This window comes from Syngnathus acus, chromosome 3, assembly GCF_901709675.1.
Source record: "Syngnathus acus chromosome 3, fSynAcu1.2, whole genome shotgun sequence".
NCBI classification, from domain to species: Eukaryota; Metazoa; Chordata; class Actinopteri; order Syngnathiformes; family Syngnathidae; genus Syngnathus; species Syngnathus acus.
Window position 1 is genome coordinate 2507728 of NC_051089.1, and position 18132 is coordinate 2525859.

Here is an 18132-nt window from a genome sequence, read left to right on the forward strand (position 1 = left end):
AACTGTCAAATATTTTTAAAAGATGAATGGTAGTAGAAATTGTTAGCAATATCTATATTTTTTAAAAGTGAAGACAATTCGCAATATTAGTGTTGACATGCGAAGTCGATCCACAAAATGCTTTCACGGGCCGTATAAAATAATGTGATGGGCCGTATCTGCCCCCCGGGCCTCGGGTTTTACACCTGTTGTTTATATGACTACAAGCTGACTTTTTAAACGTCCCGGTCGATCTGGTGTTGCGAGTGTGTATTTCGTTTTATGCGGATCACGTGCTAGGAGTTTTTGTTGATAGTGTGGATCCGGGTGAGTCGCTTGAATGTTAGTGTGTTGACACATCAAACAGAGCACAGAATCAAGACCGCGTGAAAGGGAAGCGACCGGAGGCTCTCCATCTCATGAATGCAGATAGCAAATGTTTTCTCAAAGAGAAGCAGACAATAGGAGCAGACATTCCCGAGCGGGAAGTCCAATCATGTCATTTCTCGTCAGCGGCGGGACGGCCTCGAGTCCAGAATGAGTCCCGTCTCGGACGCCCCTTCCTTGCCTCCCGTGTACGGTTTGGACCGGTCCGTCTGCTGCAGAAAATCCCCTTACTTCTGGTCTGCAGCTCTGTTGTGGCCGCGTGCATATTTGGGCCTGCCGAGTTCCCCGCGTACAAGAGCCAGAATTTGGACAAAGTTTTTCAAGAGGGGGGGTCACAATGCGTCAGTGCTGACCGACCGGCCACAGCCTGTCGGGACACAAACATGCCCAAAAAGTTAAACAAACAGTCTTTTTCTCTGAATGGCGCTCCGATTGGCTGACAGGATTCCTCCCCCCCCACTCTGCTCGTCAAGGTTTGTCCCCTGAACTTTGACCTGTGGCGGAAAGCAAAGCGCTCTCTAAATAGAGACACCCGAGACGAATTTGATTGTAACATTTGTCTTCGGATAGCAAAAAAAATGGAAATTATTCGATGCCACAGCAATCATGATAGATAGAGACTGTGGCTCTGCCGTTAAATGCGAGAAAGAAAAAAAAGGGGGAAAAAAAACTTGTAAAGAAATCATTTGTTTGTGTATGTATTTTGGAGCGTTCAAACAGAATTATAATTATTTGTTGGTGCTTGGGGGAAGCTTGTACATTTATTACATGTAATGGAAAAGCAATCAGAGCATGTCGACTTCTTCCCAGCGGTTCTTCCTCCCAGTAGCAGTTTGCAGTTAATGCCCCGGCTTGCTCGGTTGTCAAGTGGCGGCGAGTTTGGCCGGCAGGAGGTTGTGGGTTGGGCCGCGCCGTTTAGCCCAATCTCTAATTAGAGATGTCAGGGAGGATCTGTCTGGGAAATTGCACACTTGAACACACACATAAAAACCAGAGCAGGAAAATGCAGTGAGGCAACAGCGGCAAGAGGATTGTCCCTCGACTTCACTCTGTGATCATGCGGCTTTGACTTGTGTTGCCGTCTGATTTGAATTTGGCTCAAGCCGCTCTCTCGGGACTCGGGCTGTCTTTCTGCGACTGCGTCCGTCTTCTCTATTAGTGGCGCGACCTCAGCGGTGAACCGGTTAACGGTCCTGGGGGAGGCTCGTATTTAGAGCGGCAGGGCAGGTCCCCGATAGTCCAAAGAGAGATAAACAGTACCCAGGGGATGAAGCATCACTGCAGCAAGTGACAAAGGAGCCCCGTCTAGGAACTCAGCCAAGGTGAGAGCGAGCGAGCAAGAGCGAGAGAGAGAGAGTAGGAAAAACACTGAGAGCGCTGAGGAAGAGCGTGTGAGACTTTTGGCTCAGAGCGGCATGGAGTCATGAAGCATTCTGTCCGGATTGACGCTTTCCTGCAGCGTTCTGGTTCCCACGGCAACCGAGGCACCCCCAACAGGTAGATGCGTTAGATGTGCGAGTGTCTGCATGTGTGCACGTGTAAATTTCGTTTGAGTCATTTGTAGAGGAAACCACTTTGAAGAGTCGACTTTGATTCGGTCTTGTTGGGGAAGTGTTTCAAACTTGACGGCTTTGTGGATGTCTTTCTTTCTTTCTTTCTTTCTTTCTGGGACTTTCCCCTGTGGCTGCTGTGGTGGCTCTAAATCTCAAAGCACCTTTTTAGCCTACATGGAAGCTTTCAACGGTTGTTGAATTGCTGCTTTTCCGCTACTTGATTTACAATGTGTCGCTGGTGAAACCACCTTGGTCGTCAATTTTTTTTTTTTAACGTTTTTATTCTGCCGACGTTTGCTCACAGTGCCTTGTGTTTTGGTTTCAACGACACGTACTTATTACATGTGCAAGGAATCGGTGAATCTTTTTTATGGGTTTTTTTGTAATTTGTAACAATATATACAGAGGGACAGGTGCAATGATTAATCGATTAATCATCAATTAATCGATCATCAGTCATGAAAGCAGACTGATCCTCTAGTTTTACTTCAGAAAACACAATCAACAGTTTTACATATAGGCAAAAATATATCACGTGCAATTATTAATCGATTAATCGTCAATTGATTATCAAATTAATCGATAGTCATGAAAGCAAACTGGTCGTCTATTTTTACTTTAGAAAACATGATCAACAGTTTTGCATGTAGGAAAAAAACATCAGGAGCAATGATTGAATGAAAGATTTTTCCATGAATGAATCGAAAAAAATATCAACACATTCAACGAATATCAAAATAATTGTGAGTTGCAGCCTGCTGTGTGAGCAGTCAACTATTCAGTGGCCATCATCATCATCAGCCTCCCTCTGATCCTTTCAAAGTTATGTTTGCCAACCACCATGACTTCCTGTTCCCCACCGAATCGCAAATTTATGCATTTATTCTGCATCAACGCCTTGCGTGTTTGCTTTGTTCAGATGGGTCTGTTTGAGTTGGTCACACCCCCCCCCAAAACGCGCACACACACGCACGCACACAATGATGTCACCCCTCCAGTGAGGCTTTGTTCGTGTGATAGACAACCCCATTCAGCTAGCGTGCATGAGTGCGTGTATGTGCGCACCCAAGCGGAGGTCATTTAGATTGCAAACAAAGAAAGAAGGAAGAAACTGCAGGCAGTCAGAGACACCAGATTCTTCCAAACTTCGATATCTGAGCGGTGGAATGTCTTGCCGGCTTGATGTTCGAAATTGAAAATACCGTTCTTGTAAGTTTTTCCTTTTTCCGTGTCCAGTTGGGATGACAGCAGCTCGGTGAGCAGCGGCATCAGCGACAACATCGACACAGATGACATCAACACCAGCTCGTCCATCTCCTCCTATGCTAACACACCTGCCGCGCAGCGCAAAGGCCTTAGCACGCAGGTAACGTTAGCGTCAGTCTAACTTCGATTAGCTTGCTACTGCCGCAAGATCCAGCGTGAACCAGCTAATGCTGACATCAGCCGACTTTTGGGGACAGGTTGATGTCGGCCGCATCATCTGGAATGACGTATTTTATATTGGCCGCATGCCGCGGACGGTGTGTTTTTAATCGTCTTTTAACGGCGAGCCCTACTGCTTTTTCACGACGTTGCCTCGGTAACTGCAGGAGCAGCTTGAAAGCAGCTGTCATCCCTCAAACGGCTGTAATTTAGTGTCCGACTTAAAGACTACGCAGAAGAGGCCAACTTCAGATGACATTTCGAGTCGAGCATTGACTCACCTACTTTTGGTAGGCTTGGAAAACCGAGAAAACATGTCAAGTCGTAAATACGAGCGTAATCGGCGACGCTGCGCTTCAAATGACTCACTCAGGAAACAAAATTGGCTCAACGTGATGATGCTAATTGAAAGATTTCAATATCACCTTTGATTTCCCAGATGGTACTTTTAAATGATTATTTGCGGGTAAAAAAAGTTATTTGTAAAACACCCTTCTCATGGCTACTTGAAATTTCAGCTCTTAAAGTTTTCCGCTAACCGATTTCTGTGATTCCAAGTTGCTTTTTCAGCAGTACTAAATCCGCTATACTCTGTTCACGTATCTTCACAGCCTGTGACAGATGCCGAGAAGCACTCGGTGTCCGCAGTGGTCCACCAGGCCTGGTCTGGAGACGAGGTGAAGAGGCCAGACGGAGGGTCGAACAGCGGGGTCAAAATGGAGCCGGGCTCCAAGTGGAGCCGCCGCAACACCTCTGACATCTCGGATGAGTCCGATAAGGGCGGATCAGGAAGGAAGAGCGCTTCTGTGTCCCACACGGGGTCCTGGAGGAGAGGAATGAGCACACAAGTGGGGGTGACACCTCCTCGGACCAAAAGCACGAGTAGCACGTGCTCCTCGAGCGCCGTCACGGTCAAAAGCCATACTTCAGGTGACATATTTGATTGTTGCGGTCATGTTACTGACTCTTCAAGTCTCTGAACATCTGATGGAAATTATATTTGTTCTAGTGAATGGATAACTAGACATGGATAGATGGCTAACGAGCTAGCTCGCGCGTCTGCTAGCTAGCATCTCTCTATCTAGCTATTCATTAGTTGTAGTAGTAGATGGCTAACGAGCTAGCTTGCTAGCCATCTTGCTAGCTAGCATCTCACTAGCTATTCATTAGTTCTGTATTAGGTTTCTTATAACATCTTACAAAATTCTCCGAGCAACATGCTGCAACGGTTTGAGTGTGACTTCATGGCGGCCATCTTGTTTTCCTCCCCTTGTGTGTCTTGCAGGTAAAACAGATGACGTCAAGGTTTCAGAAAAGGGACGTCTCTCTCCACGTTCCAACGGCCTCAACTCTGACGGCGCCGATGAAGCAAAGAAACAATCAGTCTCTACCAGCCATACAGCGACGCCCAGCTCCCTCACGCACACTCTTTCCGAGCCCCCGACACACGCCCCCCGTGCACCAACCAGCACATTTGGCTTCAAGAAACAAGGCCATGGCATGGTAGCCATGGTAACCGCCAGTGGCGCCACCGTTACCAGTGGCTCAGCCACTCTGGGGAAAATTCCCAAAGCTGGTGTTCGCTCACTGGTCGGATTGAAGGCGGGTGGGCAGGACGGGGGCTTGCTGCTCGGCCACCACGACGACAGTTTCCTCCCCGCGAGCGCCCGCTCCACCCTTCAGTACCGAAGCCTCCCGAGACCCGGCCGCTCGGGTTCGGCCGCCCGCAACGGAAACCGCTCATCCACCAGCAGCATCGAAGCCGCCGTGCTCTCGGTCACGTCGCATGGGAAAAATGCGTTCGGCATCGCCAAGGCCAACGGGGGTCTGTTGGCCAATCAGACCGATCGGGAGAAGGGGGTCTCGGATATTGACAACTTCAGGAGCGGAGGATCAGCAACCGTTCCTCTTACGGGAAGGCAGCAGGTTTCGTCGCCAACGCTGCGCAGGTTAGCACATAAACGAGTCATAATCAAACAGGTGGGGGCGTGTTGAGGTCAAATGAGGTCATTTTAAACCCGAAGCTCAGCTTGAGCTCATCTTCCAAACCTCCGAAGCCTTGGCGATGCGTCCGAGGGTGGGCGTAATGGGAGTCTTACTCCAACACTGTGCCCTCATTAATGTCAGGAAGTGATAACTCTTCAAAGGGGGGGGGGTGCATACTTTTGTACTTGGCCATCACAGCTCCACTCCTCAAAGCCTTACCCGGGATTAGCACAAACACCAGGAGAGAGTTATGTGTTGGCTGTGATTTAGATCTGAGGAAGAACTTCTTGCTTTAATAGTGTGTGGACAAAAAAAAGACTAAAAAAAGAAATTTCAGTTGTCAGCTCTATTTTTTTCAGTTGCCATTTCTCTTGACATGTTTGCAATTTATTGGCCGCAGGTTGTTTGGTGGCAAGAGCAGCAAACAGGCTCCGGTCATCACTGCGGACAACATGAAGAACTCCACCGTTATCTCCAACCCGCATGCTACCATGAGTCATGTGACCACCATGAGCGAGTCTGCCGATGGAGGGCTGGACAGCGAGACCATCGGCCCCATGTTCGGAGGCAGAGCACCCACGTCCGGTACTGGCACGCTGGGCAGCGAACAGGTGAGCCGTCCCTTGGATAAACAAAGATGTCAGCTTCAAACAATAACGTCATCTGTCCCTATGCTTGCTAGTTATGGTGTACACAGGAAGCCCGGTAACCTGTTTTGCGGGTTTGCTCACGTATTGATTTGACTGCCCGAAGGTGAAAGAGACATGCTTGTGCATGCATCTTTTGTAATATTCGAACGTGATTCATAAGGCTTCATCAGAACTTGGGTGAATCATAAACTGGCAACATCATCCAGGATCTGGGTGGAATATGTTTGTTCACTTCTTGTTTGACACTTTTAATTTAAAATTGTAATCCCTTCAAAAATAAATGTTACTTTTTTTTTACAGTTTGAAAATGAACTCAAGATTATTTTGCACGATCTTTGTCCTGCCACAGGCGTCCAGTCCAGGCTCAATCTACTCCTCCACCGGCCCCTCCAACAGTCTAACGTGGGGCACAACATTCTCCACATTCAGCAGCTCCTCGGCCCAGAGCAGGGAGAGCACGCTGGGTGGGCACGGCGGTACGGGCAGCGTGGGTTACCCATCTGTCAGCAGTATGCACACGAGCAGCGAGTCCATTGACATGAGCCTGGGCAGTGCTGGAGGAGGAGGTCACGGGGGCCACAGGGAGGACACCCTGTCCGCCTTGGGCCGCGCTGGCAGCGTCAAGACGGGCATGTCGGAAAGGTGAGTCTAAGAGTAAAGTGGTGAATTTAAATTCTTTATCTTAAGGTGCATGCAAAAAACATTTTTAATTTTATAGGATTTATTTTTTTACACTCAACCAGCCAAGACTTGTTTCCTTTGCCCTCTGTCTATGAAGCTGCCGAATTTTGAAGCTGTGACATCAGCATCTTCCCACAAATTTTTCGAAACTTCACCGTGTCTTGAATTGTTTTCTAAAGGGATTCTCTTTTGGCCTTGATTGTTTCTGAAACTTTCTTTCTCTTTGTCTGTTGTGCGTTTTCCTCCCATTTCCCTCAGCCCGCTCTCCTCCCCGTCCGCTAGCCCTAAATTCAGCCGAAACACTCTGCCTCGGAAACAGGACAGGTAAATGGACCTGTGTGCAGTGTTAGGCTTAATGTGAAGCGCCGCCACTCGGGGGCGACAAAAACGCGACAAAGGGAGGAATTTGTGTTGAGTTGTGGTGTCGCTATGCAAGTGTACCAGCTTCGTGTGGTTGGTTGTCTGTCCATAGAGCTGTGCTTAGTGGGCTCCTTTACTTTTTCTCTGCTGCCATCTTGTGGTAAGAACACTGAAGTGCACGCTTATGTGACGTTCATGAGGTTTTTTTAGACCATTTTAATTATAGGCAGACTATTTAATCGTTCAGAAGTATGAGTTGGACATATTCCCTTTTGCTTTCCCCATCTGAAGTGTTTCTCTCCCACAGTGGGCCACTCTGTGGCAGAAACACTCTGCCTAAGAAGGGACTCAGGTACTGACACCCCCTGCTTGCTGGACATTTTCCACAAATTGTCTTCAGTACTGTCCCCCTTGTGTCCACCTTCACCGCTCGGGGCTTGTGCTCAAGTTTTGTTTTGGGTGCTTTGACCTGTTCTGCTTGGCACCTTCGTGGTTGTGTTGTGCTTCTGCAAAGAAGTCATCGTAGAGATCTCACTGTCTGGCAGGTTTGATTTGGGCGTCCCCCCCCCACACGTTGGTTGCCCATCGCTACCATGTTCATGTTGCCATAATGCTTCGTGCCAGCTACTAACTTGGCTGTGTAAGAGGGGGGAAGAAGAAAAACATCAAACATTCCAAATCAGCCAAGCATATTCGATTGTCATTATTAACCTTAGCCTCGTTGCAGGTACGGCCCGCCCCCTCAGCTGCGAAGCCACGAGGAGGGCCGTGATTGGCTGCGTTCTCACTCCACTAGTGGGCTGCAGGAATCGGCCAGTAACTCTCCCTTTTCCCCCGGCTCCAGCCTCACCTCCCCTTCAGGCACACGCTTCAATTTCGGACAGCTTGGTACGCTCGGAATCTTCTTTTGTCAATTTACAAGCTAGTCGAATTATTAAGCACAATCCGCATGGAATTGAATGTTTTTGTTTGCAATTGAATTCTCACAGCGTCAAGCCCGACCTCGACAGCTCAGATCAATCTGACCGGCCAGCGCAACAACAGCCTGACCAACCAGGATGCCACCTTTGACCCCTGCAGCGACAACCGCCTGAGAAACTCTTGCATGTCCCTCGACGAGAAGACTCGCACCATGAGCCGCTCGGGCTCTTTCCGCGACGGCTTCGAGGAAGGTACGAAAAGTGCCGAGTGCGCAATCTGGGCTGGGTGTCCTCCGCTAAAGTCTGTAATTAGGTGAAAAACAGAAATACATCCATCTCATTTTCTTTTCCCACCAGCCGTGCCAAAACAATTACGAGTACATGTGTTAAGAGAACCGCAGGAAGGATTACAACGAAAGAAACCTTGCACGCCCATAATCGGCTTTGCACGACTCACTTTTTTGTTTTCGTAAGCTTATTTATTGGGGGGAAAAGAGCCAAGGTTCACCAGTGAGGTAGAAACACAGGCACAAACACTGGCAGCATTGTTTTTAAAATATTAAGTAACACTTCCTTCTTTTTTATTTTTAGAAGACACTCTCAAGCTATTTGTTCAAACTTTACCTTGATAATTCTAGAGAGGAACTTTGGTGGTTACAAAGTACTGATTTTTTTCAGAGCGCCGCCTTGCTTAGTCAATATTGACTGGCCAACTCGGCTCCAGTTTGTTTTTGAAGCAAACCTACCGCACAATAAAAAAGGCGCTTCAGTTTTGGCGATCCGCTCACGTCAAGGACAATAAACAATAACCATCTGCGCCGATAAGATGGAGGCACAAAACCCAAAATATAGAGCGGCACATCTGCTGTTTTGTGTGCAAGATGAACATTCCGTTTGCGCCTGGAAGGTGAATGAGTGACTCCAACGGGCCCAGCCCGTCCTGGCGTCTTGCTACCCCCCTGGTTCCGTCTAATCGGCTTCCGAGCAGGAGGAGGTTGGCTCGTGGGCTGCACGCTTTGAAGTAGAAGCTGAGTCATTTGCAGACCAGCGCCAAGGCTGTGCCACCGCTTGCACTGTGTAGGAGTTGTATCTTTTATGGTCAGGCTGGCAGCGGAACCGAGAAAGATCACTGCTTGGAATCACATCTTTTGTGTCGAAATTTGTACTTCGTTAAATTTGTTGTTTGTGTCCCTCTAGTTCATGGCTCGTCCCTCTCTCTGGTCTCCAGCACCTCCTCCATGTACTCCACGGTGAGTTTACAAACTTGATTCAGTACGGTACAGGCATTTCAGTTATGGGCTTTTCACCACTAGATGTCACTGTTGTTGTTGTTGAGAAACTTGGAACCGTTGCTGACAAAATTTGAAGAGGTCTTTTCGACTGATTTAAGATTTGACCACAATTCTTGGCCGTCACTCCAATTTTCATGTCTTCAACAGTCGAATTTTTCTGGTCTCTCCAGTCAATTAGTTAACTGGTGACGCAGTCTCAACCTGTTGCAGTAAGCCGTTAATGTTAAAACCAGACCGACGTGTTTTTGTCTTTTGTTTACAAAACGACCAAATTATGTGCGTGTGTGTATTTGCTTTTCTTAACCCAACCACATCCTCAATCACACACGCCGCACGTACTCGCATGGGCAGCCTCCATTTACACTACGGCCAATCAAAGTAGTAGCCCCGCCTCCTCCTTTTACTCACCTGGGCAGGTGTGACACACAAACTCCCATTTGAGTTCTTTCCCTCGAGCCCGAGGTTCACCATTGAAATCAAACTGGAGGCATCGCGATGACAACTTTATCCTTCACAGGCACTGTCACATCTTTTCAACTAACGGTAGGCTCGAGAAGTTCAGCGTTACTATTTCAGGTCATCTTCTGGACTCTGAAGGCACGTGTCATTACGCAAGACGTTTGTTTGAGTGGATGAGATTGATTTTCTTATCGGGTGGGTTGCATTTGACAGACTTCTGGCGTGTGAACTTGTCCGGATAGTTTAAGTTGTGGGTGTGTTTACACACGCCATCTAGTGTGTGTCTTTGTTGTTTACGGCAGAACACTACATCATGTGTGCTTGATTGACAGCTTTGTGTGCGTGTGTGCTCCAATGAACTTCACATGACCACACGCTGAGGAATTTTTAAATGTCATAATAGGTGGCCGCTGCCAGAGGAAAAAAAAAAAATCATTACACATAATTCTTTTTGTTTTGTGAAAGCCTTCCGTGTGATTGAGAAATTCTAATGCTATTAAAAATGTGAATAGAGTTTTAGATAATGGATTTTCTGGAAGTCTACTCCTCTTCCTGGAAAATCGATATTTACTTTTTAACCAAGATGAAATCAAATAATATTGACTTATTACACTATTTAACTTTAAAAAAAAAAATTGTGAAGTCCAACATACCGATTCTCTGTTTTTTGAGTTTATGAAGGCAGAGGAAATGTTAAGTAAAGAATTCTTAATTATCCATGTAGTACAGTAAATATGGGCGTCGCATGTTTCTTTGTTTTAATGAACAGCAGCAGGGTGTGTTGCGTTGGCCCGCGCTTCGTCTTTCTCAGTATTGTCACAATGGCGACAATAGGACACGCTCTCGTGTTGCGATATGTCAGCGAAATGCCTTCAGGACGGAAGCTCTGCTTTCCAGATATCGTACACCACACAATTCTGACTTTATAAAGGTGTAAACCTGAAATCTAGAACATAAGTTTGGACATGTGATCTTGGCTTGCTTTCAAGTGTCGGGACATCCCAAAATGATTCTCTTTTTTTTTTTCTGTCTGTCTTTTATAGAATGAGGAGAAGTCTCAGTCTGAGGTAATTTTTGCCTTTAATTTTTTATGTTCAAGAGTTGGAGGAGCATTTTCACGGTTGCACACCTCCATGTCACAGGTTCTTTGGTTCCTGTCTGAAAACTTTTGTAGCTCCACTTTGGAGGCCCCTGTCATACATCACCGCCGTCATTTTCACACACGTGCAAATTGCAGCTTTTTTTATGGGGCAGGCACGTCTGCTTTCATGTCTGTGTCTTTTATGGTGGACTTTTCTTTTTCCATCTTCTCAGATCCGCAAGTTACGCCGGGAGCTAGATGCCTCCCAAGAGAAAGTTTCCGCCCTGACGACACAGTTGAGCGCCAACGTGAGTCAACGTGCAAATCGACTTCATCACTTTGATTTTAGTAGAGGGATAGTCTACTATCACATGGTCTTAATTCATGCAACCACTTGTGAAATGGAGTCAATGCAAGCCAGCCACTTTTTCTTCAGTGTTATATTGCACAAGTTTTGCTATGCTTCAACGCTTATCTGCCGCCTGAGTCAGTGCACGGCGTGCTTTAACTGAGGGCGAAAGATATGTGGCGAAGCCGAAGGTCTTAGATTACAGCAGAGTCATGTCTTGGCACACTGCTGTGAGGCTGGCGCAGATGTGCCCTCAAGATTTACAAAGTATGTGTGTGTGTGTCTGTGCCTGTGTGTGTGTGTGTGGCAGGGGCGTAGATAGGCAAGCTAGGTTACTATGGATTTCGTTGAATCAGACATGAGACATATAAAAGCAGCTGTGACTTGTGCTTGTCCCGCAGGCTCACCTGGTGGCGGCGTTTGAGCAGAGTTTGGGCAACATGACCATCAGGTTGAAGAGTCTCACCTTGACGGCTGAGCAAAAGGTGGGAAACGTTGAAAGCGACAATGCTGAGATGTTTGAATGCTCACGTTTGATGCGACAGGACTCTGAGCTGAACGAACTGAGGAGGACCATCGAGCTGCTGAAGAAGCAAAACGCCGTCGCTCAAGCCGCCATCAACGGGGTCATCAACACACCTGAGCTCACGTCCAAAGTGGAAAGGACAGGTAGAAATGTTTTTCTATGATTGAAATTCAAATCCAGAGATGTTCCTTTGAACCGATTTTGTCGCTCGCTTTCAGGTAGCAGTAACGGCAGCGCTCACCATCAGCAGCAACAGCAGAAGCAACCAGATCTGCGAATCAGGAGGCAGCATTCCTCCGACAGCGTCAGCAGCGTAGCTAGCGCGACCAGCCATTCCAGCGTGGGCTCCAACATGGACGCCGATGCTAAAAATAAGAAGAAAAACAAGAAGAATTGGGTAAGACAAAGTGTCCGATTTACACCAGCGGCCAACCAGACATGTTTGTTTTCTATTTTTTTTTCTCTTTGTGTGCTTTGGCCTTGCACGTTTCCTCGTCAGACATCTTTCACTGGGGAAAAGGTGACTCATCTATTTGAATTTTGCGGTTTTTCGGTCATTTGCAGGTCAAAACTCCTCTTACGGTAGCTCCCGTGACTTACCGGCATTTTTGACATATTTCAAAAACTCTGAAAAACTTGTCTGATCTTTAGTCAATAATTCTTCCTTCTTTGTCAGACATTCTTGTGCACCGGAGGACAAGTCAGAGACGATGACGTATGCAACTTCTGTCATCACGCGCTATATGGTGTTAGCCAGCCGCTTGTGTGGTCAGAACCCGATCAGAATGTAGAACTGGAGGCGGAGCTTAGCGCTGCTTTGTGCTGGTGTTAGAAGATGAGAGCTTGTGTCACGTTTCCTGCGATAATAAACAAGCCCCCCCCCCCCCGCCCGCTCGCCCCTCCCTCCCCCATGTCTGGGTAGTAAGCTTGCACTCATGCGAGGTCCTTCATAGTTCAGAAGCGTTGCAGTCAACAAAGTCCGGCTAATCTGCTTTGGACCCGGCTCGGCTCGAACGTTTGTGTCGCCATAACACATTAACACCGGCACGACTTGTGCTGTTTTGTCTCTCCTGTCTTCATTTGCTTGGCTTCATGTGGCAGGTCTACGAGGTAAGATTAGTGCATCCTGATTGCTAAATGCTGCAGAACCCGTTTTTTTAGGATACTAACCTATTTCCTTTTTTTTTTTTGACCAACTTACTTCCTTTCCTTTCCTCAGCATCGCTTCCCTTTACTCACCACTCCTCCTTTCGTGGGACTCGGAACTCTTTTAATTCAATGGAATCAAAAGACCCTGAAATGTGTTCACATTCTCGGAAAAATCATTTTGGATGTGTTAAGAGTTCTTCAGAATTGATAAAAGCGCTGATGGTCATTCTGTTCTTATATATATATATATATATATAAATAAATAAATAAATAAATAAAAAGTGGCTGTGACTCATGAAAAGATACTTTCCACCATCATTTTTTTCACTGTAGCGAATTTAATTATAAGACCATGCAAATATTCCTTCCTAATTAATCATATTTGGAGAGGAACGATATTTGTCCAGCATTTTTTCCAGAGCCAACTTCCACTGCTTTTCCTGGCATGACACTGCACCTCCTCCCTGAGCTTGTTTTTGGACTGCATCCAAGCCTTGAACACTAATTTTATGTTTCTCACTCTTTCTTTCTGTTTTTTTCTTTTTTACCTGCAGCTGCGAAGCTCCTTCAAACAGGCGTTCAGCAAGAAGAAATCTCCTAAATCAGCTTCATCCCACTCGGACATCGAGGAGATGACGGATTCTTCGCTGCCCTCCTCCCCTAAACTGCCTCACAACGGGACCGGCGCGACCAACCACATGCTCAGGAACACACACTCCAACTCGCTGTATGTAAACGCTTTTGGACTTTGTCGTTAAATATCAGTTGGAAAGCTTGCAAGTTTGCAAGTTCCTTCAAGAAAATGTACCATCTAACATGAAATGCTAATGCCCCCTAGTGGCAGAAACAAATCTGACTCAATGTTTTACACACCCTTTAATGGTATAGTGCCTAAAATGTCTTTTTGTGACCACTCCCAGATTGTCTGAATGTTTGGACAGCGAGGCGGAGACCGTAATGCAGCTGCGAAGTGAGCTCAGGGAGAAGGAGATGAAACTGACAGATATCCGCCTGGAAGCGCTCAGCTCCGCCCATCAGCTCGACCAGCTACGAGAGGCCATGAACCGCATGCAGGTCGGAGGGCACAGACGTGCACAAATCATTCGTCACCAGACGCCTGTTTCCGACTTGAACGTGCCCATTCTTGTGTCTACAGCTAGAGATTGAGAAGCTGAAGGCGGAGAATGATCGTTTGAAGTTGGAGAATCAAGGAAGCAGGACGGGCTCCCAAGTGTCCATCTCCTCGTCCCCTCCCCCGCACACGTACAGCCAGCAGGCTCCCGGTGCCAATGTGGGGATCTCACAGCACAGTCTGAACTTGGCTACCAGCGAATCCACCAGTCTCGGTAAGAGCATTCCAAAAATGTGGAAGATGGTGTTTTTGCGTACAACACTCCAGATAAAATGGACCATCAGAATTTAATCCAGCCTCTGCTCTATTGTTGTCAGACATGCTGTTGGATGACACGAGTGGAGAGGGAGGTGTGAGGAAGGAGGGTCGCCGCGTGAAGATTGTCGTCAGCCTTGACGGGGACGCTTTGTGGCCGCAGGTAAGCCGTTGGGAGTAGTACAGATTTTGGCAAGAATCATGGGAGTTGACTTGATTTTATCTCGCGGGCCATATAGAATGACATGGCGGGCCAGATCTGGCCCACGGGCCTTGAGTTTGACACCGTTGGTTTAGACGCTAGCAGAGCTGCTATCGTCAGCATTTGTCAGATGTTGAAATCAAGATGGCTGTTTGTCAACGGCAGGAGGCACGCTCTCCGAGCTTTCTGATAGGCTGCATCGGTGTCAGCGGCAAGACCAAATGGGACGTGTTGGACGGAGTGGTCCGACGTCTTTTCAAAGTAAGTGGCAATTTGGAATGCCTGATCGCATTATTAAAATCTGAAAAGATCTTTCTCTAATTGTTATGCACTCGCTGTCCACTAGGAGTATATCACCCACGTGGACCCGGTAAGCCAGCTGGGCCTAAGCACAGACAGCGTGGAGGGATACAACATCGGAGACATCCACAGGCCTCGGAGCCCCGGCGCCGCTCACACCCCCGAGCTGCTACCCTGTGGCTACCTGGTCGGAGACAGCAACACCATCAACATCCAGCTCAAAGGTATCAAGATGTCATCCAGGCGTCCTCACGCTGAAGATCCAAATATGTCGCTTTCCGTCCATTCATTCATTTGCTTCCGCAGGCGCGAGCAGTGACAGCGTGGACTCGCTGGTGTTCGACACGCTCATCCCAAAACCGATGCTGCAGCGCTACGTCTCCCTGCTGAGGGAGCACCGCAGGGTCATCCTGTCGGGCCCCAGCGGCACAGGAAAGACGTACCTGGCCAATCAGCTTTCTCAACACCTACTGCAACTCGAGGGCCGACCTCTGACCCCTCACGCCGTCGTCACGTTCAACGTGGATCACAAATCCAGCAAGGTGAACATATAAACGTGATTTGAAATTTGTGTGGCATCTAACATGCTGCGATCCCTCCCGTTAGGAGCTCCGGCAGTATCTGTCGGGATTAGCCGAGCAGTGTAGCGGGGCGTTGGGTGAGGAGAGCCCCCTGGTGGTCATCCTGGACAACCTGCACCACGTCAGCTCACTCAGCGAGATCTTCAACGGCGTCTTTAACAGTAGCCACAAGCACAGGTTGGTTCTACTAATACTGCGTCAACTGTTCTTGGCCACCACTATAATTCAGATCTTGAGCTTGATTGTGCAGATGTACCTAATAGTCTGTCCCAAACTGCATAAGTCTAAATTTGGAAGTTGGCATGTTATGAAGTTCTTACCGATGTGCATTATGTGTCCCATCAGCCCGTACATCATCGGCACCATGAGTCAAGCGACCTCGTCTGCGCCCAACTTGCAACTTCACCACAACTTCAGGTAAGCTTGAACTCCCGACTGAAAAGTTCTTCCGCACCACCGGGAATCTGAGCTGAGTGTTGACATCAGGTGGGTGCTGTGCGCCAACCACACGGAGCCGGTCAAAGGTTTCCTAGGACGCTTCCTTCGGAGGAAGCTGATCGAGGTGGAAATTGGCAGCCGAACGCGCAACGTGGAGCTGGTGAAGATCATCGAGTGGATCCCGAGGGTGTGGCAACATCTCAACCGGTTCCTGGAGACGCACAGCTCCTCGGATGTGACCATAGGTGAGAGTTTCACTCTTTTGTCGATCGGTCGGAGGAAGTGGAGAAGCGGCCAATGGCTCAATGTTGCTCTCTGACAGGTCCTCGTCTCTTCCTGTCCTGTCCGATTGACGTGGAGGGATCCAGGGTTTGGTTCACTGATCTCTGGAATTACTCCATCATTCCGTACATGCTGGAGGCTGTTCGAGAGGGATTGCAGGTAATGCAAACATTCCCTCGTCATCCATAACTGTCAGAGAAACAAAAATAATGTCAATGAAGCAGATGGGAGATGAATCAAAAAGATTCTTGATGGCAGCCAAACTTCTTCTGCTCTTCAGTTGTATGGCCGGAGGGCCGCGTGGGAGGACCCCGCCGCCTGGGTGATCGACACCTACCCGTGGTCAGCTACGCCCGCTCCAGCCGATTGGCCCCCGTTGCTGCAGCTGAGACCAGAAGACGTGGGCTTCGACGGCTACTCGGCCCCGAGAGAAGGAGTCCGGAAAGAGCCGCCTCAGAGCGACAGTGACGCAGACCCGTTGGTGAGTCAGCCTGGAATTTCACCTTTGACGCCTCACTTATAGTGATAATGGAGAAAAACCACAAATATAATCCTCTAGATGAACATGCTGATGCGCCTGAAGGAGGCCGCGACGTCGTCAAGCCCTCAGAGCTACGACAGCGACTCCAACAGCAACAGCCACCAGGACGACATCCTGGACACGTCGCTGGAGTCCACCCTGTGATGCGTTCAGGGCACCGACGGACTGCTCTCACTGTGAGAACTTGATTATCATGCCACAAAAAAATCCAGCCACCTTAATTTGGGTGCAGGCAACCCAAATATTTATAAGACAGACATTTCAGAGGACAAAAGGCGATTCAAGTTTTCTGCTGCACTGTTTTGTTTTTATAATTTTCTTGTTTGTTTTTCACCACTGTGGCCCGTGGCTCCTCTGCGAAGGAGCTTTTGACATCAGCGTCCGACAGAATTAAAGCACACAGCCTCCTAATGTTCATCGCGATCAGCACCAGCCGTCAATCCATCACCGCCAAGTTACGTCATCAGGCGGCAGTGCACCTATCAGGCCTGCAGGTGGCGACACACGCTCTACTAAAAAGTTTACTCGCTGCGATTGACAGACACCATTACGCCATTAAATTCATTCATTCACTCAGTGATTATTTTTATGTGCATGACGATGTAGCAAAGCCAGCAAACACTGTAGCAAAAAAAAAATTAATGATAATCAGAATAAGTACCCAGGTGTAAAATATATAAATATATATATTAAAAAAAGAGTGAAATAGGCCGAATTTTGCATTAATTCCATGTTTCCGGTAAACTTCTGCATGCATTTACCTCCACATGAGACTCCATAATATCTTCATGATCATTCGTAGCACAAAGACCTATCGGTGCTGTACTCAGTTCAAACAAAAAATGCCTTACTTTATTTTCAACAGATGCATTTGGGTTCTTTGTGTCTTGATCTCAAAGGCTTTTGTAAAGATCGAGGGCTCTGAGTCGACTTTGTCTCCAAAGTTTTTGAGGAGAACTGTCGACAATTCATCAACACCAATACTGTGAGAATGAAGAGAAGGAGTGAATGAGTAGAAAAGTTGGATTTGCATACTTGGCCCGAGCTTGTGGAAATAAGAAAAGATGGCTACAGTGTATTTTGAATATGCTTGTTGTTCCAAATTAAATGTGGAGTGCTTTGGTAACTTTTATACCTCATCCCATCCTGAAAGAGTTTTTGATCACATCCTGTTAAGATTTAGAGGGAAGTGTTGAAATGAGTGTACATGCTGCTTTGTTTATAAGTATTGAGTTGATTGTGACAATTTGTGAGGTTTAATGTAAGAAGACTTTTTTATTTTAAACCTCACACCTGCCTTTAAGGTTGTGCAGTCAAGCAGTTAAAAAAAAAAAAAGTCGTTATTCAGCATTTAGCTTCAATCCAATGTCTTTGTTTCCGCCACCGATTCTATGCAACATTCATCGGGATCTTGAGTGGAAGCCAAAAGCTGAATGTGCACTGCTGAGAGTGACGTGCAGCATGGAAGCACGTCGCGTTTGTGACCCCGGCCCGTCTGTTGAGTGTGTTTGTCTGGGTCCTCCTAAGCACAAAAGAGACTTGAGAGTTGTTGATGTTATTCAAGCATTTAACTATTATCTGTTTTTTACTTACAAGCTCAATGA

General features: G+C 47.4%; 1 protein-coding gene across 9 annotated transcripts in view; it reads left to right on the forward strand.

Moving 5' to 3' along the window:
• nav2a (neuron navigator 2a) overlaps positions 1-17856 on the forward strand; it is an 82371-nt gene extending 64515 nt beyond the window's left edge. For 4 of the 9 annotated variants that reach the window (XM_037246506.1, XM_037246501.1, XM_037246503.1 and 1 more), the window contains 28 exons: positions 3156-3285; positions 3956-4274; positions 4630-5293; positions 5731-5941; positions 6330-6622; positions 6920-6985; positions 7329-7373; positions 7749-7909; positions 8011-8193; positions 9139-9191; positions 10736-10759; positions 11007-11081; positions 11524-11607; positions 11668-11791; positions 11867-12045; positions 13352-13524; positions 13718-13871; positions 13954-14143; positions 14247-14347; positions 14552-14647; positions 14733-14910; positions 14993-15228; positions 15293-15444; positions 15613-15684; positions 15754-15950; positions 16028-16146; positions 16268-16468; positions 16547-17856. In XM_037246506.1, the coding sequence (XP_037102401.1) occupies positions 3156-3285; positions 3956-4274; positions 4630-5293; positions 5731-5941; positions 6330-6622; positions 6920-6985; positions 7329-7373; positions 7749-7909; positions 8011-8193; positions 9139-9191; positions 10736-10759; positions 11007-11081; positions 11524-11607; positions 11668-11791; positions 11867-12045; positions 13352-13524; positions 13718-13871; positions 13954-14143; positions 14247-14347; positions 14552-14647; positions 14733-14910; positions 14993-15228; positions 15293-15444; positions 15613-15684; positions 15754-15950; positions 16028-16146; positions 16268-16468; positions 16547-16672 (4606 nt within the window). In that variant the 3' untranslated portion in view covers positions 16673-17856. The remainder of the gene's footprint in view (positions 1-3155; positions 3286-3955; positions 4275-4629; positions 5294-5730; positions 5942-6329; positions 6623-6919; positions 6986-7328; positions 7374-7748; positions 7910-8010; positions 8194-9138; positions 9192-10735; positions 10760-11006; positions 11082-11523; positions 11608-11667; positions 11792-11866; positions 12046-13351; positions 13525-13717; positions 13872-13953; positions 14144-14246; positions 14348-14551; positions 14648-14732; positions 14911-14992; positions 15229-15292; positions 15445-15612; positions 15685-15753; positions 15951-16027; positions 16147-16267; positions 16469-16546) is intronic. The other 5 variants (XM_037246505.1, XM_037246509.1, XM_037246508.1 and 2 more) reach the window with 4 other exon arrangements.
• Positions 17857-18132: the final 276 nt, after the last annotated feature.